Source organism: Nothobranchius furzeri, chromosome 13 (assembly GCF_043380555.1).
Source record: "Nothobranchius furzeri strain GRZ-AD chromosome 13, NfurGRZ-RIMD1, whole genome shotgun sequence".
In the NCBI taxonomy this organism is placed as follows: Eukaryota; Metazoa; Chordata; class Actinopteri; order Cyprinodontiformes; family Nothobranchiidae; genus Nothobranchius; species Nothobranchius furzeri.
The window spans coordinates 17,186,947-17,214,482 of record NC_091753.1 but is presented as its reverse complement, the minus strand read 5'-3'; the positions used below and the strand labels follow the sequence as shown (position 1 = coordinate 17,214,482).

Genomic DNA, 27,536 nt, shown 5'->3' with positions numbered 1-27,536 from the left:
CAAATAAAATGAAATTGTTCTAATTCCAGGTAAAAGCAATGGATGCAGACCCGGGATTCTTTGGCTACATCACTTATTCCTTTGTTAATGATGTGGGTAACGATCAGTTCAGCATTGACGCCAAGGGTCAGATAAGCACCATAGAAAAGCTTGATCGTGAAGACCCATCCAACAAGGACATTGTTCTTACAGTCTCAGCTCAGGATTCAGGAGGTCGTGTCTCTTATTGCACAATACAACTTACTGTCCTAGATGAAAATGATAATGCTCCTCGCTTTATTGCAACAGAGTACAGAGCATCACTCAAATATGATGTGGCTAAGGGCTTTTTGATAACACAGATTCAGGCTCGTGACCCGGACTATGGCACCAATGCCAAAGTAACATTCTCACTTTACAGTGAGGCACATGTTCCTGTGGCAGACATTTTGGAAATCGACCCAGACAGTGGTTGGATGGTGACAAAAGGCAGCTTCAGCCACTTGAGGAACTCTGTTTTATCTTTTTTTGTGAAGGCCGTGGATGGAGGAAATCCAATCCGACACTCTTTAGTGCCTGTCTACATTCATGTTCTTTCTCCTGATGCTTTCTTCCCTTTGTTTAGTCAGCCATATTACACTTTTAGTGTACCTGAGCACACAGCTATAGGGTCGGTCATAGGAACGATTCATCTCAACATTCCTTTTGAATACGCCTCCTTCTCTGTCAACTTTGCTATTGTTAATGGAGAGACTGCTGAAAGCAATAAAGATGGAGTTTTTGTAGTGGAAAATATGACAGGAGAGATAAAGCTTGATAAGCCCTTGGACCATGAAGTGATCAAAGGATTTTACTTCAAAATCATTGCCACAGCACTGCAGACTAAGCTGGATTCTGTGACCTCTGTGGATGTTGAAGTCAAAGTTTTGGATCTAAATGACAACAAACCAGCCTTTGAGGCCAGCTCCTATGTCACCACCGTTATGGAGGGAATGGCCGCCGGAACCAGGATCATTCAAGTCCAAGCTCGAGACCCAGACTCTGGAGCCAATGGCCAAGTAACGTACAGACTGGGAACACCAATCCAGTCAGAAGAAAATTCAAATGCTTTGTCTCGTACCTTTAGCATTGACAGTAATACTGGTTGGATCTTCACAAGCAAGGAACTTGACCATGAGACCAATCCATCCTACACATTTACAGTGGTGGCCTCAGATCTTGGAGAGACGCTGACTCTTTCCAGTACCACCACTGTCACAGTGGCTGTATCAGACATCAACGACAATCCTCCCAGGTTCATGGAGAGCCGCTACATTTGTTCAGTCCATGAGAGTAGTCCCCCTGGCGAGGTGGTAGCTGTGCTGAACACCAAAGATGATGACAGCTCTGCAGTTAACCGACACGTCAGCTATCTCATCACTGGTGAGTAGAAGTATATCTGTAATAATTATACACACATTCAGTGTGCTTGTAGGATCGTAGCCCTAGAGAACCAAAGTTCAGCACCAATTATCTACACTACACATTTTCCATCTCGACATTTATCTCTGGTCTGAGGGTGGACCTACCCATGCTTTCACAACTTCTTCCAGTGCAATTATAGGAGAAAGCAGACCATCGGTTTATGTGGTAACATTAGTTGCTTGGAGGGTTATTCTGGTAAAATCCACCTGTTGATGGTTTCTATCTCAACTTTCTTCTCCACTGTGTGTTATCCAGGTGGGAATTATCGTGGTGTTTTTGCTCTTGGACTGGTCCAAGGAGAATGGAAGATGTACGTGAAGAGGCCACTTGATAGAGAAGAGCACAACCGCTATACCATCAATGTCACAGCTAGCGATGGACTTTTCATCTCCCAGACAGTAGTAGAGGTGACAGTCATAGACGCCAATGACAACAGCCCTATCTGTGACCAGGTGATTATTGTTGTTGAAACTGTATAGTTCTGATTAAATTCAACCACAGAAAATTCAATGACACATGATCCTCTGAAATTTTATTTCTTGTGTGTGTATGTGCAGGCAATATACACTCTTAATATACCAGAGAACCTTCCAGTCAACAGTGTGCTCATGAGGGTTGGAGCTACAGATGCAGATGTAGGCAACAATGCACAGATCCACTACTCTCTGCATGGTTCTGGTTCCCCGGATTTCACCATGAACTCAGATACTGGTATGGAGACACTGTGGTTTTTTTTATCTATATGAATGTGAGTTTGTACCACTTGGGTTTGTCCCCTTGACTCTTAACATGCCATAAGTTGTTCTTCTTACCTATTCAGGTGAGATCAAGTTATCTGTGTCTCTGGACCGGGAGATGACAGCTAATTACAGGCTAATTGCTCAGGCGACTGATGGTGGAGGGCGTTGGTGCCAGGCTGAGGTGCATCTGATAGTGACTGATGTGAATGACAACCCGCCCATTTTCACTCTACCACAGTACACCACCAGTGTGTATGAAGACACGGCCGTCAAGGCCCTTCTCACTCGTATACAGGCCATAGATCCTGATGAAGGTGATGACTTAATTACTGCTGCTAATAACACTACTGCCATCATTTCTCATATTGCTAAAAATCCTAGCTGGATTTTAAATAAACTAGGGGCACCTTGCACTGGGTTCAAGGGTGTCTGTGTTTTCAAATTGGTGGGTACAATTAACATAAACTTGAGTGTTGTTTAAAGAGTGCTGGTGACAATTGTCATTAAATATACATATGTAAATCATCAATTTGACATTTCATTATAAATTGCATGGCCATGTGTGTGTGTTAAAAAATATCTATCCAATCAATAACATTTGTCCATGTAGCATTTATTACGATTCTGACATTAATGTATGAGCGTCTGCAGGCAGACTGCTCCACAAAGAAGAAAAGCCCTCTGGAAAGCAACATGTGCTGCCTTAGTACAGCACAAACTTTACATTATTAAGAAATTATGGATCTCGGAAAATTATGTCCATGGCACAAACTCTGTGAAAATTGTCAACAAACAATCCGCAGTTAGTGGTTTTCAAATCTTTTCGATACAGGGAACTGCAAAATCCTTGCAAGTTTGGAGAAGCAGGTCAGTCAGTAAGTCTGAGGATTTTCTGTGCATTCATTCTGTGTGTTTCTTCTAACTGCATTACTTGGTTCTTTTTTTAACACAGGAAAAGTGTTGTTTTACCTTTTTGCTGACGTTTCGACCACCGCTGCGGTCTTCCTCAGAGCTCACCGCTGTTGGTGGCATCACTTCCTTCTCCAGTTTGTGGACATACAACCATGAGCAGAGATGGTGGGGTCTACACATTGGATTACGGATGGGACTGTGTCAGCGGTGAGAAAAGCACAGGCAACAGACGACACCGTTCTCTGCTGCCCACGGATAAATGGAGAACGAAGTTACGCCGCTCTGAGCTCTTGAGAAAGACCGCAGTGGTGGTCGAAACATCATTAAAAACAAAGAGGTAAAACAACTATTTTCCTGTGTTAAAGAAGAACCAAGTAATGCAGCCCGAGGATTGTAAGTTTTTTATTGGACAATATTAGAATATGTTGGTAATGTCCGACTGTCCGGCGTGTTCTTGCGGACGCTAAGACCAGCATGCCTGGTGCCAAAATCCATGTCATGATCAAGTAAAGCATAAAATGAAGGAAATGAATTTGCGAGTTTGACAGAGAATTGCTAAAATTGTATGAAAGTAATTGCTGGTACCAGAGGTGTGGACTCGAGTCAGACTCGAGTCGTTATTTGAATAACTTCTAACTTGATTTGATAAAATCTATAAAGGCTTATGAATTGACTTGGACTTGAACGCCAGTGACTTATGACTTGAATCGACTTGCATCTGTTGACTTGATGATGACTTTAAATTCAATTCAAAAATACTTTATTAATCCCAGAGGGAAAATGATTGCTATAGTAGCTCATAATAATAATAATAATAATAATCAAGTCATCAAAGACTTATTGTATATTACAATGGCTGTTGGCAGGAAGGATCTCCAGTAGCGGTCAGTGTTGCAGCAAAACTGAAGAAGCCTCTGACTGAAGACACTCTTCCGTTGTCGGACAGTCTTGTGAAGAGAATGCTCAGGGTTGTCCATAATTTTCTTGATTCTCTGGAGAATCCTTCTTTGCATGATCTCCTCCAGTGGTTCCACAGTCGTGCCCAGAACAGAACCAGCCTTTTTATTAGGCTGTTGAGCCTTTTCAGGTCCCTGCTTCTGATGCTACTACCCCAACAGACAATGGCTGAAGAGATTACACTCTCAACAACAGACTTGTAGAAGATCTGCAGCATCTTGCTACAGACATTGAAGGACCTAAGCGTCCTCAAGAAGTGCAGTCTGCTGTGTCCCTTCTTGCAAATGGCTTGGCTGTTCTTTCTCCAGTCCGGTTTGTTGTCCAGGTGAACTCCAAGGTATTTGTATTCCTCAATCACCTCCACTTCTTCTCCCATGATGGAAACGGTGTTTGACTCCACCCTGTTTTTTCTGAAGTCTAAAATCATCTCCTTTGTTTTGTTCACATTCAAGGTCAGATGATTGTTTCCACACCATGCCATAAAGTGCTCCACCAGCTCTCTGTACTCCTCTTCCTGTCCATCTCTGATACACCCGACAACTGCAGAGTCATCTGAGTATTTCTGTAGATGACAGGTCTTTGATATGTACTGGAAGTCTGAGGTGTACATGGTGAAAAGGAATGGTGAGATTACAGTCCCCTGTGGTGCTCCAATGTTACTGATCGCCTGGTTTGATGTGCAGTTCTTCAGCCTCACAAACTGTGGTCTGTTTGTCAGGTAGTCTTTAATCCAGGTGATAGTTGAGTTCCCCATCTGTGTCTTCTGGAGTTTCTGGCAAAGTACATCAGGCTGGATTGTGTTAAATGCACTGGAGAAATCAAAGAACAAGACCCTGACAGTGCTGCCTGCTTTGTCCAGATGAAAGTGGGTTGGTTGAAGCAGCTGGATGATGGCATCTTTAACTCCAACTCCATGGCGATAAGAAAACTGCAGCGGGTCCTGATATGTTCTAGTTTTCTTATTCAGGTGGACCAACAGGAGTCTCTCCAGGACCTTCATGATGTGGGATGTCAGGGCAACCGATCTGCAGTCGTCATTGACTGATGGGCGAGTTTTCTTTGGAACTGGAACAAGGCAGGATGTCTTCCACAGGACTGGAACCTTCTCCTGGTTCAGCCTGAGGTTGAAGAGGTGCTGCAGAATTCCACAGAGCTGCTCTGCACCGGCCTTCAGTACTCTGGGGCTGACACCATCTGGACCTGCAGCCTTGTTCCTGTTCAGTCTCTCCAGCTGCCTCTTCACCTGACTTCTATAGACAGATAGGTGGGAGGGGGAGGTAAATGGGACAGCCGCATCTCCTGACTTGGTTGAAGACAGATTTATAGAACCAGAAGAGTCCATGACTGCGTTAGAGGACAAAAGGGCTGGAGTGTGACAGGAAAATGTTGGATCAGAGGAGGATGGGATGTCTGATTGGCTGGGGACAGGCGAGGAGGATGCTGGGTTTGTTCCTGAACTGAACCTATTGAAGAACTTGTTCAGTTCATTGGCTGTGTCCAGGCTGCCATCTGTGCAATCCTTCCTCTGCTTGAAGCCTGTGATCTTCTTCATCCCTGACCAGACATCTCTGATATTGTTCCTCTGTAGTTTGTTCTCCAGCTTCTCCCTGTATGCCTCCTTGCTGTCTCTGATCTTGAACTTCAATTGCTTCTGTATACTCCTCAATAATTCCCTGTCTCCCTCCTTGAAGGCTCTTTTTTTCTCATTTATCAGATTCTTCAGTTCACTGGCGATCCAGTGTTTGTTATTAGTGAAGCATCTCACTGTTCTGCTGGGTATGATGTTGTCCACACAGAAGTTTATATAATCAGTAACACATCCAGTCATGGCATTGATGTCATCTTCATATCCTTGGCAGAGAGTCATCCAATCTGTTGTCTCAAAACAACCCTGCAGGGCTTCTTCAGCGTCCTGCGACCATTTTCTCACAGTTCTTCTTTTCACAGGTTGCCTCTGAACAAGTGGTTTGTATTCTGAGCAGAGAAAAACAAGATTGTGATCTGATTCTCCTAGAGGAGGTCTTGTTTTGGACATGTATGCATTCTTTACACTTGCAAAACACAAATCCAATGTCTTGTTTTCTCTGGTGGAGCAGCTGACAAACTGTTGAAATGTTGGAAGTGTAGCAGAGAGCGAGGCATGATTAAAATCACCAGATATAGCCACAAATGCATTGGGGTGCTGGGTTTGTAGCTTAGCGACAACGGAACTGATGGCATCACATGCACTTTCAGCAATGGCTGAAGGTGGAATATAAACGGTTGCCAAGACAACACTGGTGAACTCTCTTGGCAAATAATATGGGTGACAATTTACTGCCAAGAGTTCAACATCTGGGCTGCAGAGATGACATTTCACTGAAACATGACCTGGATGGCACCATCTGTTGTTGACAAGCACTGCCACTCCAGTTCATCCATCTTGTTGGCCAGTGATCTCACATTGCCCATTATGATTGATGGAAGAGATGGTTTGAATTTCCTCTTTCTCTGTCTCCGTTTTGCTCTCGCTCTGCACCCACGCTTCTTGCGTTTTAGCTCATTTGGGATTTGTGGCTTCAGTTGAGGTATTATTTCAGCCTTTCCAATGTTAACCAGCTGCTCCTGATTGTAAACCAGCTTGTTGCCATGGTTATGCATCATAACAAATGCTAAAAAAGTGAACAAATAGCAGTAAAAGTCCTCTAAGCTTCACAGCACCAGAAACAGAAAAGTAAAATGTCCAAAAAAAATACAGTTTTTCTTGAGAAACTAGAAGAAAAAAATGCCCAAAAAAAGGCAAAACTTGCATATAGTCAACAGAGCTACGCCAACATGCAGCCACCCAGAGCAGCGCAGTTCCGGAAGTTGAGCATATTTGATATTTTAGCGCAAAAATGGCATGACATGAACAAAAATCATAAATCATTCTTGGTTCTGGGTTTGATCTTGTTCTGCTACATGCAGCAGCACCTTGTTTATAATCAATTTCATTTGCACTTTCTGCTTGTTTGAGCAAGTAAATTAAACTTTAAGAAGCTTTATTTCTGGAATTTATTTATTATCATCGTCATTAAATTGAAGTTTGACAGATGTGTTGATTGTGACTTGACAATTCAAAGTTAAGGACTTGGACTTGCCTTGGACTTCCAATTCAATGACTTTGTACTCGACTTGGACTTGGTTGTCTTTGACATGGACTTGACTCGAGATTTGACTGGGAAGACTTGTGACTTACTTGTGACTTGCAAAGAGGTGACTTGGTCACACCTCTGGTTGGTACCCCTGAAGAAATTATTGTTTCTGCTTCATAGTCATTCTTCTAAGTGTTTCATTTTATTTAGTATCAAATGTACCTTCCAGCTTTTTCATTATTTACATTGTGTTCAAAATTATCATGCAAATGAGAAATTTCTCTGATTTTCCTTTTTAATTGATGCAAATGACAGTTTACATCATTTTCAAGTCCTCGCCTGTTAGTGTATTGTCTGAATGTCCCAATGATTATGATGTTTTTTTCTAAAATAAAAAACTTAAATGGGACTTTTTGTTACAACCATTTATATTCTGTCTTTCACTGAGACAGTCGAAGTGTGTTTAACTCTTTTTTCTTTCAGCAGGTCACGGTCGAGTGGTGGTCTATTCCCTGGCTGACTCTGCTGGAGGATTTTTCTCTGTTGATAAGATCACAGGCATAGTGGTCCTGGAACACACCCTTGATCGGGAAGCCCAGCCAACTCATCAGATCACAGTTTGTGCATCTGATCAAGGTGCACCACTGCCTCTCTTCTCACTCGTTAATGTCACAATCACAGTCCTGGACATCAACGACAACCCACCGGTGTTTGAGCGACGGGATCAGTTGGCGACAGTACCGGAGGATGTACGAGTAGGCACTGAGGTTTTGAGAGTTTACGCTGCCAGCAAAGACATTGGGACCAATGCAGAGATCACCTTCAGCATCAGGTCAGGAAATGACCACAGGAAGTTCCACATCCATCCACTGACTGGTGAGTCTAACTACACTAACATACCATTTCATTCCTTAGTTCACTCTTTTTCTTTGGTTCACTTTTTTATACTCGACTCAACTGAACTCGAACTTTATTCATACAGCACTTTACAGACATAAACATGCTACCAAAGTGCTGTACAGACATGTATAAAAAACAATACAATAATCTAATACAAGTCAATCAAATGCGGGCAAATAAAATAACAATAAAAGGTGATAATACAATAGCAACATTATCAGTCACTCCACCGAGGTAAAAGCCAGATCATAAAAATAGTTCTTCCACTTTGATTTGAATACCGCTACAGAAGAAGACTGCTGAATGTGTAATGGAAGCTCAGTCCAAAGTTTTGGATCAACCACAGAAAAAGCTCTGTCCCCCATCGTCTTCAGCCATGACCTGGGGACTGAGAGCAACAACAGATTTTCAGAATGGAGCACCCAACAGGGAATATACAACTGCACCAAGTTAGCCAGGTACACTGCAGCTAAATTATTCAATTATTTAAAACAAACTATGAAATAACTTTAAAATATATCCTAAAAGAGGCAGGGAGCCAATGTAGTGCTGCAGATATTGGTGTAGCATGATCAAACTTTCCCTGTCTAAGAATCTCCATGCAGCCTTCTGGGCAAGCTGGAGGCAAGCAAGGGCACTCTGACTCACTCAGAATAAGACAGTTACAGTAGTCCAGATGTGAAGTTATGAATGCATGTACAACGATTTCAAGGTTGCGTCTAGACAATAAAGATTTAACCTTAGCCAAGCGTCTTAGATGATAAAAGGAAAATGCTACAACTCTATTTATGTGACAATTAAAACAAAAGGCATCATCAATCTTCACCCCCCAAATTATCAATCAAATTGCTCATGGGGATTGGTTGACCTCTGGACTTATCCAAAGAAATATACTGTCATCAGTCATCAGCATGTAAGTGAAAAGCAATACAATGCTTCTTTAGGACATCATCCAGTGGCATCATGTACACACTAAACAGCAGGGGTACCAGTATCGAACCCCAGTGGAGAAACCTCTGTACACATACTATAGTGTTGGAGGGATTGGACCAAAACCAATTTAAAGCTAGGCCAGTCATTTATACCTTTATTACACCATCACTCTGACACTTCCTCTCAGTTCAATCATAAAGAAATCACAATATGTCATCATGATTTGACCTTTGTTAGAGAATAGGACAGAATGATTGGAAATGCTAAAAAAATCAATCTCTTATTTGGGTGCTGTTCTACTCCTTGTTTCCATCTCTTCACACACACTCAGGCTCCATTTTAGTAGCCCAGCCTCTGGACTTTGAGACCTGCAGAGACTACTTCCTAACGGTGGAGGCTCGTGATGGTGGCACACCAACTCTGAGTGCAATTACCACGGTGAACATAAACCTAACAGACGTCAACGATAATGCACCCATGTTCAGCCAGGATGTTTACTCTGCTGTGGTGTCAGAAGATGCCACTGTTGGAGAGTTTGTCCTCAAGGTAATGCCATGCATCACTGATCAAGTACTGAGCACATTTGTTAACTGTGTACAGAAGAAACCTAATTCTGTATTAATTTCATTACATACAGTATGTGTTATCCGTATTCCTCAATACTTGCCTCTGATGGGTGCAGTTTGTTTCTTTTTGTTGATTTAAACTAGATTTCAACAGATTATGGAGAGATACATTGGAACTGTATTTTGTTAACCGTAAAGGTCTCATTCGCTAATATCTCAATTAATCTGCTTTGGTCTCTGGTATGAATGAATGCTCTGTGATTCATTGTCTGTGGGGAAAAGCCATATTATATGTGAATAAATAGTCTGGCCACAACCCAGTCGTGGGGCAGAATCTATCGTTGTCTTTCAAACTGTTTCAACATGCTATTGGACAAAGAGGCAGTCTAAATAGTCCAGAGTTGATGCCAGAGCCATTTCTAAGAAGTCATCAACATTATTGTTATTTTTTTTTAATGCTCAGTCATAGTAACTTCCTGCCCACCAAAGCGTTGAGGTTTGCAAGACACAAGAGTGGTCAGGCCTGCTGAGGCTCTAATGGAGTGTGGCTGGATCGACCTGCAAAGCAAAATAATTGTGCTTCTGCTATGGTCTGTCTAGATTTCTAGGCTAATGTTGTGCTCCTTTTTCAGGGGGTTAAATATATATTTTTGGAGGAGGGGCAGAAAACAATGGGATTATAAATATTACTTATTAATGTAATCATTAGCTTCTACCAGCCAAGGAGTGCTCTGCCTTCCTGTGGTCCTCAGCCTAGGTGGGTGAAGCCATGAATAATAATTTTACCTGTGATGTAATTAGACTGGCTTTTTATGACCTGATTGTTATATTGTCCATTTCTGGGGCCAACGCTGTCACGGCGAGGCACACCAGAATAGATCCAGATGCAGGAGGCAGAGAGAACTCGGTTTAGGTCCAGAGATTTAATAACACAAAATCACCACACCAGTGGGAAACTCAAAAAGTCACTCGCAGAGGAATCACAGCAGTACATCCACAGACTCTAAACAGACTATTTAATATAACGCCACACTGAGTACTGGACCCAGCTGCTTATATAATAGTGGTTGCAATCTAGTGAACTGCAGTCAGCTGCGACACTCCCAAGTGCTCCACAGAGGGGCGGGATACTCAGGAGCCACAGCCGACCTGCACAGAAATAGAAACAAAACACTTAACACAGAAACAATCAAAAGGAGAACACGTAATATATAAATAAAACAACCAGAAGGAGCAGCCCATAACAAATGCAGGCAGTGGTAGTAAAGAACATTTTCATGTTCTGCATGCAAGTGCAACTCAGAGTGATCGATGTATTTCAAATAGAACAAGGATTATACAGTTTCTCAGTGAACCAAATCTTTAAGAACTGGAGCAGATCACGGTATTCTGTAGTAATACCAAAAGGCCCTTTGGTTATGTGTGCTTGCAGGTGGTAGCAGAAGATGCTGACAGTCTTCTGAATGGCGCAATTCTATACTCCATTATCAGCGGAGACCAGAACAACCAGTTTTTCATTGACCCAATAAGTGGTGTCATCAAAGTTAACAAGCAGCTGGACCGCGAGACAGTAAGAACACACGTGCACACAAACACTTCTGGTCACAGGTCATTAATGGCAGTTTCACATCAGGGCCAGCACAGGCCAGGCTGGGTGGCGTCGGTCCGGGTCCCGCACCGGTAGATGTTGTTCACACACACTTCTCATGAATGGAGAAATCTCCGAGCACGTGGGTGGGGCAAAATAAGTGTGGAAAAGTCTGTGGTTGAATCTATTCTGTCGGAGGCTTCCCCTAACAGTAGGTGTGAATGTGAGCCGGCCAATCAGTTGGCAGCGGGTGTGTTGGACCAGTTCAGCCCAAAGCAGACAGCCTTGGTATGAGGACTGAAAAACCGACCAGTTAAGCGTGAAAAAATACAAGGTTACCTAGATGTGAACGCTGAAATGCTATCCAGTCTGGTCCATGCTGGCGATGTGAAAATGCTAAGTAGCCAAAGCATGCCCAGGGTCAGGCTCAAAAACAGTCTTGTTCGAACCCAAATTCACTCATTACATGTCTGTGGAATAGTTGTATTTTACCTTCAGGTACTGGAGAAGGTTCTCAGTCATCCTGGTCATGGTAATCTAAAAGGGTTTAGATAAAGGCAGCCAAAGAAGTCCAGCCCATTTTTACATGAATCAAGGTGGTACAGCTTCTTAAAGGGACATGAATGTTGCCAACCTACACACATCTTTCAATTTTTTAATTATCAAATTTATTGACATGGGAACATCATCATGAGTCAGAAATTTTGATAACGATAAATTTTCGATTTATTGCCCAGCCCTAGCTTCACGTGTTTATAATGATCTACATTTGGAGCTACAGCCTTTGCAATCCTTATAGCAGTTGAGTTCAACAAAACTTCCAGGAGAACCAAAGACCTTCAGTGAGTGAGCTTACTGTTGAATCCTTACTTTAATAATCAAGAATAAATTGAAATGTAACCATTTTATTTTTAGGTCCATTTTTAGCATCATTACAATAACCAGTGTTATGTAAAGTGGACAAAAAACATTTAGATTTTGTTTCACACAGGTTAAAGGGGACAGTTGAGACAAGATGGCACCTGTGTGACTGGCACTCCATCAACTACTGCCCTTCATCTTTTCTCTTTCTATTGTTTTTAGCCAGGGTTCGAGCATATCAGCTTCACACTGTCATATGATCACCAGACATTAAAATTTACATCATCTGTCAGAAGTTTTAGCTTGCCTTGGTAAGGAAAGACAGGACTCTATACCTCCTTTTCTAGAGACAATACCATCATGCTTGCATCCCATCCCACTGCTACCATCCACAAAGGAGCAACAAAAGAGGCATGGCATTCATGGAGGTTGACTTACTAAGTAGAGAGTCTGTACCTTTCTCATGATCTCTCCATTTAGCACTAATTTCCTCAACTTCTGGTGCCATTACATGTTATGGACTCTATAGATGCCTGATTGGTTCCTATTTGCCAGTTCCGAGGTTTCCTCTTCAATCTTCGTCAACGTCTGCATTGGCGGGAATAGTAGACCTCCAACGTGTGGCATGGGTTGTTGCTGCCCGGTTTCTATCAGGTTGGGTTTTATAATTTCCAGATTGGTGGCAAATAAAACTTTTATCTTGAAGGATTTATTTTTCTTTCCCATAAATTGGATCTCCTCTGGAGAGGGTAAACCTTCCTACATATCATATTGTCTGAATATATGGCTTAAATTCACCATGTCACCATCTCACCATCATAACCAATCAGAAAAAAGGCGGAAATGCCAACTGTACCACGCGGCGCTGTAGTTTTTTTAGTTGCAGTCAAAAATGGCGTCTGGCGACGGCGCAAACATCTTTTTCATTAGCAAAAAGGCTTTTAGCGCTTCCACTTGTTGTGGTTTTAAAGACACGTTCAAGTAATTTAAAACAGAGGAGGAAGCTGCAGCGAACTCCGCCACTGTCCTTGTTGTTTATGAAAAACTGAGCGTCGCTGTGAATGACTGTGTGTGACGCTGTAGTTTTTTAGCTGTAGTCAAAAATGGCGTCCCGGGCCTTTTTGACTCTAATGTGCATCCGTTGGTAAGGTCTTACTTAAACACCAAAATACAGCTTGCTTGCAATGATTTAGTTATCTACTGCCCCCTATAGCCAGGAAAAATACACACTGTCACTTAAATAGATGGCAAGCAATTCAATGTATGTGACTAAATATCATGGCCAAGACCTATAGAAAGAGTTTAGTTGTGGGGTGGGTTCTACGGTGTTCTTTCACATGGTCTATTGGACAACAAACAACATAACATACTCACCTCTACAGATATCAGTCACCAGGGAAGTCTGCCATATGCTGTCAAAGAAGATACAAATGCCGTCGTTGTCGTCTTTCTCCGCTTATACGGGTCCAGGTCGCGGGTGCAGCATCACAACTAAGGAGCTCCAGACCGTCCTCTCCCCGGCCACCTCCACCAGATCCTCCAGCAGGACCCCAAGGTGTTCCCGAACCAGATTGGAGATGTAACCTCTCCAACGTGTCCTGGGTCAACCCGGGGGCCTCCTGCCGGCAGGACATGCCCGAAACACCTCCCCAGGGAGGCTTCCAGGAGGCTTCTTGACCAAATGCCCAAACCACCTCAACTGACTCCTCTCGATCCGGAGGAGCAGCGGTTCTACTCCAAGTCCCTCCCGAATGTCCGAGCTCCTCACCCTATCTCTAAGGCTGAGCCCGGCCACCCTACGGAGGAAACTCTTTTCAGCCGCTTGTATCCATGAGCTTGTTCTTTCGGTCATTACCCAAAGCTCATGACCATAGGTGAGGATTGGGACGTAGATCGACCGGTAAATCGAGAGCCTGGCTTTCTGGCTCAGCTCCCTCTTCACCACGACAGATCGGCTCAGAGTCCGCATCACTGCAGACGCCGAACCAATCCACCTGTCGATCTCCCGATCCCTCCTACCCTCACTCGTGAACAAGACCCCAAGAAACTTAAACTCCTCCACTTGAGGTAGGACCTCTCTCCCGACCCGGAGTTGGCAAGCAACCCTTTTCCGGTCGAGAGCCATGGTCTCAGATTTGGAGGCGCTGATCCTCATCCCAGCCACTTCACACTCAGCCGCAAACCTACCCAGCAAGAGCTGAAGGTCAGAGCTGGATGAAGCTAGGAGGACCACATCATCCACAAAAAGCAGAGACGAGATTCTCCTGCCACCAAACTCGACACACTCCACACCACGGCTGCACCTAGAAATTCTGTCCATAAAGGTAATGAACAGAACTGGTGACAAAAGGCAGCCCTGGCGAAGTCCAACCCTCACCGGGAACAGGTCCGACTTACTACCGGCTATGCAGACCAAACTCATGCTCCTCTGGCAAAGGGACTGAATGGCCCTTCACGGAAAGCCACCCACCCCATACTCCTAGAGCGTCCCCCACAGGGTGCCCCTGGGGACACGATCATAAGCCTTCTCCAAATCCACAAAACACTTGTGGATTGGTGGGGCAAACTCCCATGCCCCCTCCATCACCCTTGCAAGGGTATAGAGCTGGTCCACAGTTCCACGGCCAGGACGAAAACCACATTGCTCCTCCTCAATCTGAGATTCAACTATCGATCGGACCCTCCTCTCCAGTACCTTGGAGTAGACCTTTCCAGGGAGACTGAGGAGTGTGATCCCCCTATAGTTGGAACACACCCTCAGGTCACCCTTCTTAAAGATGGGGACCACCACCCCGGTCTGCCACTCCAAAGGAACTGCCCCCGATGACCACGCAATGTTGCAGAGACGTGTCAACCACGACAGCCCTACAACATCCATAGCCTTGAGATACCCAGGACAAATCTCATCCGCCCCCGGTGCTCCACCACTGTGTAGTTGTTTGACTACCTCAGCAACTTCTGCCCCTGAGATTGGACAGTCCATCCCCAGGTCTCCCGGCTCTGGTTCCGCCTTGGAATGCGTGTAGGTGGGATTGAGGAGCTCCTCAAATTATTCCTTCCACCGTCCGACTATAGCCCCAGTTGACGTCAGCAGCTCCCCATCCCCACTGTAAACAGTGTGAGCGAGTTGCTGCCTCCCTCTCCTGAGGCGCCAGACAGTTTGCCAGAACCTCTTTGGAGTCGATCGATAGTCTTTCTCCATGGCCTCACCAAACTCCTCCCACGCCCGAGATTTTGCCTCAGCAACTGCCACTGCTGCACCCCGCTTGGCTATCCAGTACCTGTCTGCTGTCTCCGGAGACCCACAGACCAGCCATGCCCTGTAGGCCTCCTTCTTCAGCCTGAAGGCTGCCTGAACCTCTGGTGTCCACCAGCGGGTACGGGGGGTTGCCACCACGACTAGCACCGGCCACCTTGCAACCACAGCTAGCAACAGCTGCCTCAACAATCGCAGAGTGGAACAAGGCCCACTCGGAGTCAATGTCCCCCACTGCTCTCAGAACGCGGTCAAAGCTCAGCCGGAGGTGGGAGTTGAAGACCGTCTTGATAGGTTCTTCTGCCAGGCATTCCCAGCAGACCCTCATTATGCGTTTGGGTCTGCCAGGTCTACGCGGCATCTTCCCCTGCCATCTGATCCAACTCACCACCAGGTGGTGATCAGTTGACAGCTCCACTCCTCGGGTGTCCAAAACTTACGGCCGCAGGTCAAGTGATACGACTACAAAGTCTATCATCGACCTGCAACCTAGGCTGTCCTGGTACCAAGTGTACCAATGGGCATCCTTATGTTTGAACATGGTGTTCGTTTTGGCCAAACTGCGGCTTGCACAGAAGTCCAATAACGAAACACCACTCGAGTTCAGATCAGGCGGGTCGTTCCTCCCAATCACACCCCTCCAGGTCATGCTGTTATTGCCCACGTGAGCATTGCAGTCCCCCAGCAGGACAATGGAGTACCCTGATGGAACACTATCTAGCACTCTCCCCAGGGACTCCAAAAAGGGTGGGTACTCTGAACTGATATTTGGCCCATAAGCACAAACAACAGTCAGGACCTGTTCCCCGACCCGAAGGCGCAGGGAAGTTACCCTCTCGTCCCCTGGGGTAAACCCCAACACACAGGCAGAGAGTCTTGGGGCTAACAAAAAGCCAACCCCAGTCCTCTGCCTCTCACCTGGAGCAACTCCAGCAAAGGAGAATGTCCAACCCTTCTCAAGTACTTGGGTTCCAGAGCCAGTGCTATGTGTCGAGGTGAGTCCAACAATATCTAGTCGGTACCGCTCAAACTCTGCCACAAGCTCCTCCTCCTTCCCCGCCAGCGAGGTGATGTTCCATGTCCCAAAAACCAATTTCCTTGTCCAGGGATCGGACCGCCAGGGCTCCCGCGTCAGTCTGCCACCCGATCCACACTGCACGGGACCCTTCATGTTCCTCCTGCGGGTGGTGGGTCCACAGTTGGATGAGCCCATGTATCCGGTTCGGGCTGGGCCCGGCCGGGCCCCATGGGCGAAAGCCCGGCCACCAGGCGCTCGCTCACGGGCCCCAACCACAGGCCTGGCTCCAGGGTGGGACCCCGGTAACTCTCCGGGCCGGGTACTCAGACTCCTTGATAGTTCATCCATGAAAGATACAAATGCATTATTTTCTAAATAAAGGGCTTAAGTATCTTTATCTGCTCTTGACTCAAAGAAAAGCCCAAGTCTACAGAGTCCAACATTGATGCCAAAACCATTTCAAATGAGCCGCCATCTTTGTTGTTACGTCACATCATCCCGCTCATCAAATCAATAGAATGCTGTGATTGGCAAGACACATTACTGATCAGGCCAATGGTAGACCTGCTGATGCTTTAACGGAGCATGGCCAGACTGACATGCAGAGCAAAATCCTTTTGCTTTGGCTACTGTCTGTCTAGATTTCTGGGTTACCAGCCTTATTTAGGCCTGATTACACTCTTTTAGTCCATCTCGAGTCTCCTAGCACCCCCAGCCCAGGAGGAAGCAGGGTTTGTTTTAATTAAAAGGAAATGATGTAACGCTGCTCCATTTTATCCGTAAAAGATGTGACCAAGAGACATAATACATGGGGGTGTAACAGACAGAGGAAGGGGACTGGCTGTGAGCTCCCAGAAGGGCTAATGATCATATGATGTCTTTAAAATGTCCGCACAGGCTGGGAGTGGGAAAAGCCAAGCACTGGCCCAGAATCCAAACAGACCCCATTGTGGCTCATTTACTGGGTTGGAAGTGGGCCACAACTGAACTCTACAAATCTTACAGTTTAGTAGAAAAGAGTTAGATGTGCAAAGTTAAGACAGCTAATAATGCCTTTAGCAATACGCTGATTGTTGCTTGTACGTGTTGAGGAATCTGTTTGAGACTTAACGTAAAATCTAAGATTCAATTTTAAGAAAGAAAGTAGCAAAACCAAAACTCATCCAGAGCTCTTATTGGATTCCACGTCTCTTCTGCCCCATAGAGGACACCAGAGGACATTGTCTCCAGTGATCAGTGTCACCAAAGAGCTCTAACAAACTCTTTTATTTGCTTTCTGTCTTTATTGTGCTGTTAAAAATTATATCTAATAGATTTCTTTTTTTTACCACTTAAATGTTTCATATCAGCAAACAGTAATGACCTAAAAATACATTTTTCTAATTAAAATTGAATTTATTAAAGGAGCAAATTGGTTCAAACCAACCTGGTTCCATGTAAAAAATAATCTGACCCCTTAACCTAACCCACAGGTTGTAACAGCCATCGAGGCAACAACTGGAGGAGTTTTGTCTCACTCTTCTTTTAATTCAGCCCCAATGGAAGGTTGTCCTGCATAAACAATCTGTTAAAGGTCAATGGTCAGACATGCTTCTTCAGGATGCTCTGCTAAGGAGTAGAATCCATGGTACCATATGTTACAGCAGGTGGTCCAGGTCCTGAATTAGCAGAGCAGCCCCAGACCATCACACTACCAATACCATGTCTGACTGTTGTTGGTGATGTTTTAGTGTTAGTATGACTCCAGATAGAACAAGACACACAACTTCCAAAGGTGTTGGTCATCATTACGATGGCACTCTGTAATGGAGGCCACTTTGCCTGGTGGTATCCCAGAATATTTAAAAGTAGGATGGGAGGCAGCTATCAGGCTCCTCTCTTGTGGAACCAGCTCCCAGCTTTAGTCCATGAGGCAGACACCTTGTCTACATTTAAGACTAGGCTTAAAACATTTTTGATAGGGCCTAAGGTTCAAATCTGATGTTAGCTTAGATCTGGACAAGTGGGGGAGTAGAGGGAGGTGCAGTGTACAGTCGGTAAAGACAGCTCTCCCTTGCCCTGCCTCCCAACATGCCTCCATCTAAAAAACTAGGTTATCCAGACTAATCTCTGTAGTTATGCTGCTATAGGCTTAGACTGCTGGAGGACACACTGACCACTTTCCACACTTGACTACTTTCTTCTACAATTTGCTCTTTAACTGTATTATTTCCTGCAATTTCAGCTGTTAACTTTATTTTTCTCTAAGTGTTTTTCTCCCCAGAAGAAGCTACAATGATGTTCTGCTGAGCTGTGGTGGCCTCATGGAGGGGGCCATCGTCTAGCACACTGCTGCTAACCAATTAAACATTCTCCCTCTCCTGATAATAACTTTTTACTTTCCTTGACGCTGGATGTGCTAATACTAGTTTATCCGTTTAATTATAGATCCACTAGGATAAATACAATAAAGTTTATCTTTCACCAAATAGAATATTTACTAAGAAATCACAATGTAACCATAGACACATTACTTGGTATATATGGTGTGTGTGTGTGTGTGTGTGTGTGTGTTTGTGTGTGTGTGTGTGTGTGTGTGTGTGTGTGTGTGTGTGTGCGCGCGCGCTGTCTTCTCGATCCCCAGTGAGTCGTATACTGAGCCAGGATCCTCTGGAGGTTTCTTCCTGTTAAAAGGAAGTTTTCCTCTCCACTGTCACTGCATACTTGCTTAGTATGAGGATTGCTGTTGTAAGAATTTAATATACATATTATTTAATGAACCATAAGACATGAGATTCCATAATAGATATGAAATCAATCTTATGGATCTTTGGGTACTTTTAACCAGAAAATTGGAACTTTTTATTGCAGGTAACAACTTTGTATTAACTCAGAGACAACAGAAAGAGAGCCAAGTTTTAAAAGTTTAAAGATTTATTACTAAACAAATTAAAACTAGACTAACTTAAACACTAAATGTATGGTGTAACTAAGGTGAATTGAGATGGAGAATGGTGTAGTGTGGAATGTTGTTCAGAACCAGCAAATCCGGAGAAACGATTCGTTCTGATGGGAGTGAAGGTGAGGTTTCGCACTAAGCTTTGATTTGGAGATTCATAAACACATAAGACGCCATTCTGTCGGCTTACATACCCTGTTGGAAGTCCCTGTTAGATCAGGAATGTCGAGGTCCAGCTTGACCCTCTCTGGAACCGAAGCCAGTAGGAAAAGCAGCGGTTGCCGACCAGACCAGTCTTGAGATACTTCCGGGTCACGACAGTTTTGTTGGCATCTAGTGAGACCCAAAACAGGGTCATGATGGTTCAGCTTTTATTCTGAAAGGAACCGTTGCAGCAGTTGGAACAGCAACAGATTTTATCCGGCTTGTCGTTGGTTCTTTTGGCTGAAGAGGAAAGTTACGGATTGGCCACTCCGACAACTTCTCTAGAACGCTTTGAACTGGCGTTAAAGATGACGTGGGCAGTTTTATAATTTGGATGTTTTGATTTGCGGTCGAATGAAAAGAAGACAGATTTACCAAGCACCACCAAAACCACGCCTCCATCAGATCTGGCAGATTTTGATTGGATCAGTAAAAGCACTAGATGTCTTTAGTGGAAACATTTAAAGTCATATTACTTATTATATTCTGTAGGATTATAATATCAAGTAATTAATATTTTCTTTCCACAAATTGGTTCACATTTTATTATTGACTAACACTTTGTTTGATTAGCTTACTAAAAATAGAGTTCTTTGATTTTTTAAAAAGAAAGAGTCCTTTGTCTTCATTCTTTTGGGCTGGAAAGGAAAACAGTTTAGAAGCAAATGCATGAGACCTTGAACAATATCTCATGCAGATTAGTTCTTGCTGAGGAGAGGGGGGAAATGACTCTTAGGTGGAAAACAGTCATTTCGTTCCGTTACACTGTAAAGTCACTGACACTAGTCAGTGACTCGATGCAACCTGCTGGGTTCTTTACATAGGAAATTTTTACTGATTGGCCTAATGAACTGACCTGTTCTGGAATGTTTACTGTGTGATGTGACTTGAGACGACACTTGTTGTAATTTGGTGCTATATAAATAAACTTGAATTGAATTTGCCTCATGCACATTTTGTTTTCCTTTTGTTGCTGAACGACTTAAATGGGTTTGTTTTTTAGGTTTCTGGCTATTCCCTGGCAGTCAGAGCACTGGATACTGGAGTTCCACAAATGTCCTCCGCCACGCTGGTCAACATCAATGTCTCTGACATCAATGACAACCCACCTACTTTCTCCCCAAACAACCTCTCTGCCGTCATACAAGTAAGCAAATTGCCTCCATTATTTTCAGTGAAACACTAAGAAGAGAAATCATCTTATTTTAATGTTAACGGTTCAACAAAGAGCTACATCAGTCAGAATAACAGCCTCCTAATTTCATGTTTGTAGAAAATTGCTCAAACCCTGCAGCAGCTCTGCATTTGTGCAGTCTTTGTACAATAAGTTGTACAAATGTGAGGGAAAGCACATGTGTCAGAGCATTTAGTCAAAATGTTTGTAAAGCTTTACTGACCAAACCCAAATGTGCACACATCTCCTGATAGGTTAGATCAACTCCACTCCTCCTGCTCAGATAGCGGGTATGGAAAATTATTCATGATTAAATTGCAGAGAAGTTTCTGTTTCTGCTCACAAAGGTTTTTGTTTAATGACCAGTGTTTCAACGGCACACCAGCAACTAACCTGATGATTGGACGGTACATGATGATAAGTTAGGCAGGACTCCGACCACCTCCAGCAGGCAAGGAGGGCGAAGTGTCTAGCATGGCCCGACTGACACCGACTGAGCCATTGTTCAGACCGGAGCCATTGACCCTGTTGCTTTTTTTAAAGGTGTAGGAGAAATTGGTTTATTCTATTCTCTTTTATTTTTTGCATTTTATCCAGCACCTGGAGAGAACCCACTTATGCACAGGAGAGTCTGACCGCTGCACAAAGCCTTCTCCAGCACATCCCAAAGATTCTCAATGGGGTTAAGGTCTGGACTCTGTGGTGGCCAATCCATGTGTGAAAATGATGTCTCATGCTCCCTGAACCACTCGTTCACTATTTGAGCCCGATGAATTCTGGCATTGTCCACTTGCTCGTGCCATCAGGGAAGATGGAATAACCTGGTCATTCAGGATATTCAGGTAGTCAGCTGACCTCATTCTTGGAGCCGATCATAGCACAGGCTTGTACAGTAGGCACTAGTTCACTGGCTGACAGTCAACTTCAGGGTTCATTTCAAGATCCTGGTTCTGGTCTATAGGGTCTTACATGGACAAGCACCATCATCAGGCTAAAGACCAAAGGTGACAGATCATTTGCTGCTGTGGCCCCCAGACTCTGGATCTCTCTCCCCCTGAGCCTGAGATCAGTGGACTCAGTGGTCTCCTTTAAAAAGCAGCTGAAGACTCACTTGTTCAGGCTTTGGCGTGAACTTCATCTCCCTCTCCTTGTTCTGCTCTCCCTGCCTATTCCACCTTCCTCAGGATCCACTGATTTCCCTCTTTCCTATTCACTTTCTCTCTTTTTCTTTACATTTTTAATCACAATTGTCTATTTTTTGCTCATTTTTTATATATTTTTAATCATTTTCTAAATTCTTTTTTCTATTTAACATTTTTTGTTTTTGTGAAGCACCTCATTATTTGTATCTTGAGAGGCGCTATAGAAATGATATATTCTCCTTCTTCTTCTTCTTCTTCTTCTTCTTCTCTAGGCATGATGGTGCATAACTTTAGCTGCCTCTCTTCTTACCCTGATGCACCATCACTCTGGAACAGGGTCCATCTGGATTCTTCAGACCACACGACCTTTTACCTCACTCATTACTGATTTTCTTACGGCTACACAGCTGTTCCCAATCCCTAGTGCTACCTTTGCATTGTGCGTGTGCATATGCTCTTACTTTCACTATTAAACATAGCCTTCAGTTCGACTGTTGTTTTTCTGTTATTTGATTTCACTGTTTAGGTGATCGCTGATCACTGTCACTCAGGATTTATATCCGGTCACGTTTCTTCCATGATTATGATGGGACCCCACTGTCCTTCCAGTTTTTCATAATGCGTTGGGCAGTTCTTAACCCAGTTGGGGTTAAACACCTTGTTGCAGCGGAAAGTCCATGCAGTTATCCAATAGGAGAGTCCTACCTATAACCCTGTGGGTTTGTCCACGGTTTCCACGGTGACCTGCAGAGGTTTACCCTCAAAGAAACAGGCCCTTGTTTGAGTAGAATATTCTGGGTCCCTCTGAAAATCCATGTAGATCCCATTAAAATCTATGTGAGCAAAACTTAATGTGGGCAAACTCCTGCGGGGCTACCATGGAAGTTGTGGACACAACCTGTTGGCACCCGTATGGTTTGCCCGTATCTGTATGGGTACCACCTGTGTGTGCTGGAAGGAATCACGTTCCACTGAAGAAGCTAACATGATTGAGCCTCCAGCAACTTAGCTGCCTATGTTGGTTTAAAGGAAGAATCACAGGTTTACCGATAGGTGTGCTCCGAGAAATACAAACAGGAAGGAAATGAAATATCCAGACAGGAAGTACTTAGATTTTCAGACGTGCTTTTGTTGTGCTTTTTACTGTTTATTTCTTCAGGATTCCCCGCTGACATGTTACTCTGTTGTTGCTTTGTCTCATAATCATTATTTACTCCCATCTTCCTGATGGCCCCCAGGAAAACAAACCTATTGGCACCAGCATCCTGCAGCTGTCCGTCGTCGATCAGGACTCGTCTCACAACGGCCCTCCATTCTCCTTCAGTATCCTGTCTGGAAACGAAGGGGGAGAGTTCATTCTGGAGAGAGGTGGAATGCTCGTGGCAAATCAAGTGTTCCGAAGGGAAATAGCAACCGAATATGTCATTCTGATTCAGGTAATCTACAACAGATCTGCTGCCATTCAGTACAAACACCAGTTCATGTTATTTGTTTGTGGGTGGGAAGTGAAAACGTAAACTTACACGTACTCAGATCATGTTTTTCCCTTGTCCTCCAGGTGTCTGACTCCGGGAAGCCGCCTTTGTCCTCCTCCTCTGTTCTCACAGTCAGAGTGATTGAAGAGAGCCTCCATCGGCCGGTGGCCTTGCCGCTGGAAATCCATATAGTCACTATGGAGGATGAGTTTCCTGGTGGTGTGATTGGTCAGCTGCACGCCACTGACGCTGACCCTTACGATGCACTGACATTTGGACATGCGCTTCCAGCTCAGCACAGTCTATTTAAGATCAGTCCCCATGATGGAAAGATCATCGCTCTTGGTGGGCTGGATACGGGGGAGTACTTCCTCAACGCTAGCGTTAGCGACAGCCGCTTTGTGGTGCCTGTTCCTATTCGTGTGCAAGTAGAGCAGGTGACGCTGGAGATGCTGCGGGATGCCGTGACCGTGCGCTTTGAGAGTGTAGCGCCGCAAGATTTTGTAGCATCGTATCTGAAGAGTGTGTTGAAAGTGATGCAGCAAGCAGCCACATCACAACAGCACGATAAGTTGCACCTGCTCAGCATCCAGCCGGTTGGTGGGACGCAGCAGCTAGACATGCTCGTCTCGGTGGAAACGGGTGGAGGCGGCTACTACAAAGCTGCTTACCTCACTCAGAAACTCAGCACATCTCGGCAGAAGCTGGAGGAGGTGCTCCGCGTGTCAGCCATCCTGGATAAGAACTGTTCAGGGCTGGAGTGTCGCGGTGCGCAGTGCGAGCAGAGCATCATCCTGGACTCACACAACCTGGCCACATACAACACTCCGCGGGTCAGTTTCGTCTCCCCTCGCTTCCACCGGACCTCCCGCTGTACATGTAGTGGTGAGTGGATTTAACAAAGGCTGTCCTTTTGTTTCAACCCCAGAACGATAACCGAGGAGCATATTCTCTCATGCTGCGGCATGTTTCTCTGCAGCTGAATGGGTCTGAGCCAGTGGCGTGTCCAGATCTTTTAAAATGGGGTGGCCCAGGTGAGGCACAACTTTGTGCATGGGTGGCACCAATGGTTATGCTTTTTTTGTTTTACCTCCAAGCCTTTTGTGGAAAATGAAAAGCCTATTTAAAGGTAAATTAGTGTGGTGGCACCTGGGGTGGCCAATCAGATTCCAAGGGTGGCATGTGCTACCCCAGGCCACTCCCTGGACACGCCCCTGGTCTGAGCTCTGCTCCATTCACAGACCTGCAGACACTCAGCATCTGTCCAGTTTGTTGCTCTCAGACAAAAACTGGTTCATCTGAAAAGATTCTCCCTTTCAAGGTGCAAATGTTTGGGAATCCTGGGAAGATCCTGCAACGTTCACTAAACCACAGTGGGACCTGCCAGGAGCTCACGAGACATTCATGCAGAATGGCTGCATGAATGGAAAAAGTTGGACAGTCTTCTCTCATGGTGAGCTCACACTCTCTCTGTCTTGCCCTGTGCAGATGCCAGCTGTGCCGTCCTGCTAGAACGACAGTGTGAAGAGCAGCTGTGTCCAGCAGACATGCAGTGCGTTTCACTAGAAGCCACCAGAGGGCGCTATGTGTGCCAGTGTCCAAGAGGCAAACTGGGAGAGTGTGCAGGTAAAAGAGAACAGAACAGTCTGTAAATATTAGGAAAGTGGGTGCTGAAGGTGGGCTTTACACCCCGCTTGGTGGTCGTGTGATGATCTTCAGAAATGATTGATCTCAACAGACTTTTCCATAATTGTTACAAGAGATTATGACATTGTGGGAATAATTGGACAACATGCATTATTTAGAAAGGGGCAATTGGAGTTTCATGTTTGTTCAGCAGATGTTTCTTGAGTCTGGAGCTAAAAGACCTTGGGAAGCGCTGCAATAACATGTTTTTATTACACATGCAGTATGCTACGCAGCTCGACTCTGTGTGTTGTTGTTGGTGCAGGACACTCGTCTCTGAGTTTCTCTGGTAATAGCTACATCAAGTACAGACTGACTGGCCAGCTGCAGATGGAGCTGAAGCTCACGCTGAGGATCAGAACTCTGCAGAGCACAGGCATCATCATGTACATGCACACCGAGCGCTGCATCATTCTCAAGGTATCGTTCTAAACACGCTGTTGCCTTCGCTCTGACACACGCTGCTTTGAGCCTGCACGACATCTTTATTCAGCAGCTTTCCTTTCGTCTCTGTCTCTTTGGCCTCCTGTGTTGGTGAGACCTCTGAACTCTAACCCTAATCTCTGACTCATCATTATTTCCTCGTTTTGTATCCTTTCACTCATTGTTCTGGTTTATTTAGGATTTGCTGTATTTTCAGCTTCACGTTATAAGTACGTTTATTTAGCAACTATCCGATGTTAGTAATCACACAGAGCCAGTGCTCTAATGAAAAATATTGTGCTTTTAAATCCACGGGGAAATGTTTTGAGAATGACAAAAGTCTTGGTATAAGACTGAAGTGTTTTTAGAGCTTGTTTCTATAGTTACTGAAAAACAATTATGGACATTCAATACGTTTCAGAGGATTTTATTGATAATTACATAAAGTTGATGCAAAGAGTCAATGTCTCCTTCTTCTACACCTCTGTAGTTCACCCTGACATGCGGTCCTTCAGCGTCTGGTCCGGATCTCGACTGATGGAGCTTATTCCTCATCGTCATTGTTAGAAACTTGTGGGGGGGTTCGGTTTTCCATCTGGTTTTTGACGATTCATCACATGTGGCTGTACAGCATGTGATGGAAAAGGGACCATGTCCACTAAACTCTGTTTAGGTTTTGTTCAGATGTCGGTCGGAGGGACTGGTGGCGCCTGTGCTTAGCAGCTTCGCCCAAGAGCAGCTGTGGCCACATCGTAGCTCATCACCATCGGGGTGTGAATGTGTGTGTGTGAATGGATGAATGGTACACTGCAGTGTCCGGACTCCTCTGACTCTGAAAGGCGCTATACAAGTGCGGGTCGTCTATCATTATCTATGTGAATAGGGAGTACATGTGATGGTGAAGTGTTGTGTGAGTCAGTGTGTGTTTCTGTGTGTTGTGCAGTTGATGGAAGGGAAGTTGTGGTTCCAACAGTCCTGCGGCCACAGCACAGGGGGGTTCGGTGACACGCCGGACATGTTGGGCCCCGCTGGTCGTCGTATCAATGATGGCAACTGGCACACTGTGGCACTGGAGCTGAATCGCAACTTCAGTAGCCTGACTCTGGACGACAGCTACATTGAGCAGCGCCATGCACCGTTGATGATACAGACGTTCTCTCCAGACAGAACCATCTACTTTGGTGCTCTGGTGGGTTCCAAAGCAGCACATATCACACAGGGTTATCAGTCAGGACACAATGGGAGCTTTGTGGGATTCCTAGCTATCTAATAACTCATTCAGTGCACACTATATTTGACACGTTGTATAATTATATTGGTTGAGCCAACAAAAAAAACACACATTAAACGTAGCATCTTCCATTGTTTAAAGGTTAGGTCAAAATATAATATTTACATGTTTGAAACTTCACTGAAAATACAACTTTAAATAATTATCTGATTATAATCAGTCACTCTGAGTTTTTCATGCAGGCTGAGCATGAAATTGCCTCCTACACCTACCTCTTTCGTTAGCGTCTGATAGAAAATAGACGGTGAACTCTAGGATTAGAAAATCCCAACAGATCTACGTCACACTGTCACTTAACAATCATGAACTTACCTACGTTGACTCACGACGGGGAAGGCTGCTGTCGGTTTAGCGTCCAGGAAACAGCTGAGAACGTCTCGGCTAGCTGAAGCTAACTGTTAGCATTAGCAGCTCCACCACACAGCAGAACTTCTTCTGGCTTGTGTCATTTGTGGAGATAAAGCATCAACGTTGCAGAGCAAACAGAGTCAGTGGTACAGTTGCGTTGCTGTTAGCCAATCAGAGGTGAGATGTCCAAATATCAGGAGCTAAGACTCCAAATCCTGTCATCTGAAGCTCAACTCTGATCTGGCTCACTTTCAGTTTCTGAAACAGACGCACCGGCGTTTTTTTCTCCAGAGTACGACCTACTAGGCATTCATTCCTACTTAAGACCACTGGTAATGTATTAACTAAATGAGTAAAGTTGATCTTTGCAGACAAAGTTCACTTGTTTTTTCCTACTCATTTGCTGTGGTCTCTAGTATGAATGAATGTCGGTCTTTGAGGGAAAAAGCTCTCGCTCTCTTGCTTCAGGAACCAGAGGTGAACCACAACAGAGCTGAGCTTCAGACAAGAGGATTTGGAGTCTTATTTCCTGATATTTAGACACTGGCTTTTCTAATCCAAGGATTCC

The 27,536-nt window shown here is 44.7% G+C and overlaps 1 protein-coding gene across 11 annotated transcripts in view; it reads left to right on the top strand.

The window, feature by feature from the left end:
* Positions 1 to 27,536, top strand: part of fat3a (FAT atypical cadherin 3a) — a 104,318-nt gene that overhangs the window by 53,533 nt on the left and 23,249 nt on the right. For 7 of the 11 annotated variants that reach the window (XM_015976025.3, XM_015976021.3, XM_054736898.2 and 4 more), the window contains 13 exons: positions 30 to 1,401; positions 1,699 to 1,895; positions 2,001 to 2,154; positions 2,264 to 2,497; positions 7,649 to 8,041; positions 9,330 to 9,544; positions 10,997 to 11,134; positions 20,433 to 20,576; positions 22,984 to 23,181; positions 23,304 to 24,105; positions 24,709 to 24,846; positions 25,172 to 25,326; positions 26,273 to 26,518. In XM_015976025.3, coding sequence (XP_015831511.3) covers positions 30 to 1,401; positions 1,699 to 1,895; positions 2,001 to 2,154; positions 2,264 to 2,497; positions 7,649 to 8,041; positions 9,330 to 9,544; positions 10,997 to 11,134; positions 20,433 to 20,576; positions 22,984 to 23,181; positions 23,304 to 24,105; positions 24,709 to 24,846; positions 25,172 to 25,326; positions 26,273 to 26,518 — 4,386 coding nt within the window. The remainder of the gene's footprint in view (positions 1 to 29; positions 1,402 to 1,698; positions 1,896 to 2,000; positions 2,155 to 2,263; positions 2,498 to 7,648; positions 8,042 to 9,329; positions 9,545 to 10,996; positions 11,135 to 20,432; positions 20,577 to 22,983; positions 23,182 to 23,303; positions 24,106 to 24,708; positions 24,847 to 25,171; positions 25,327 to 26,272; positions 26,519 to 27,536) is intronic. The other 4 variants (XM_015976029.3, XM_015976026.3, XM_015976022.3 and 1 more) reach the window with 1 other exon arrangement.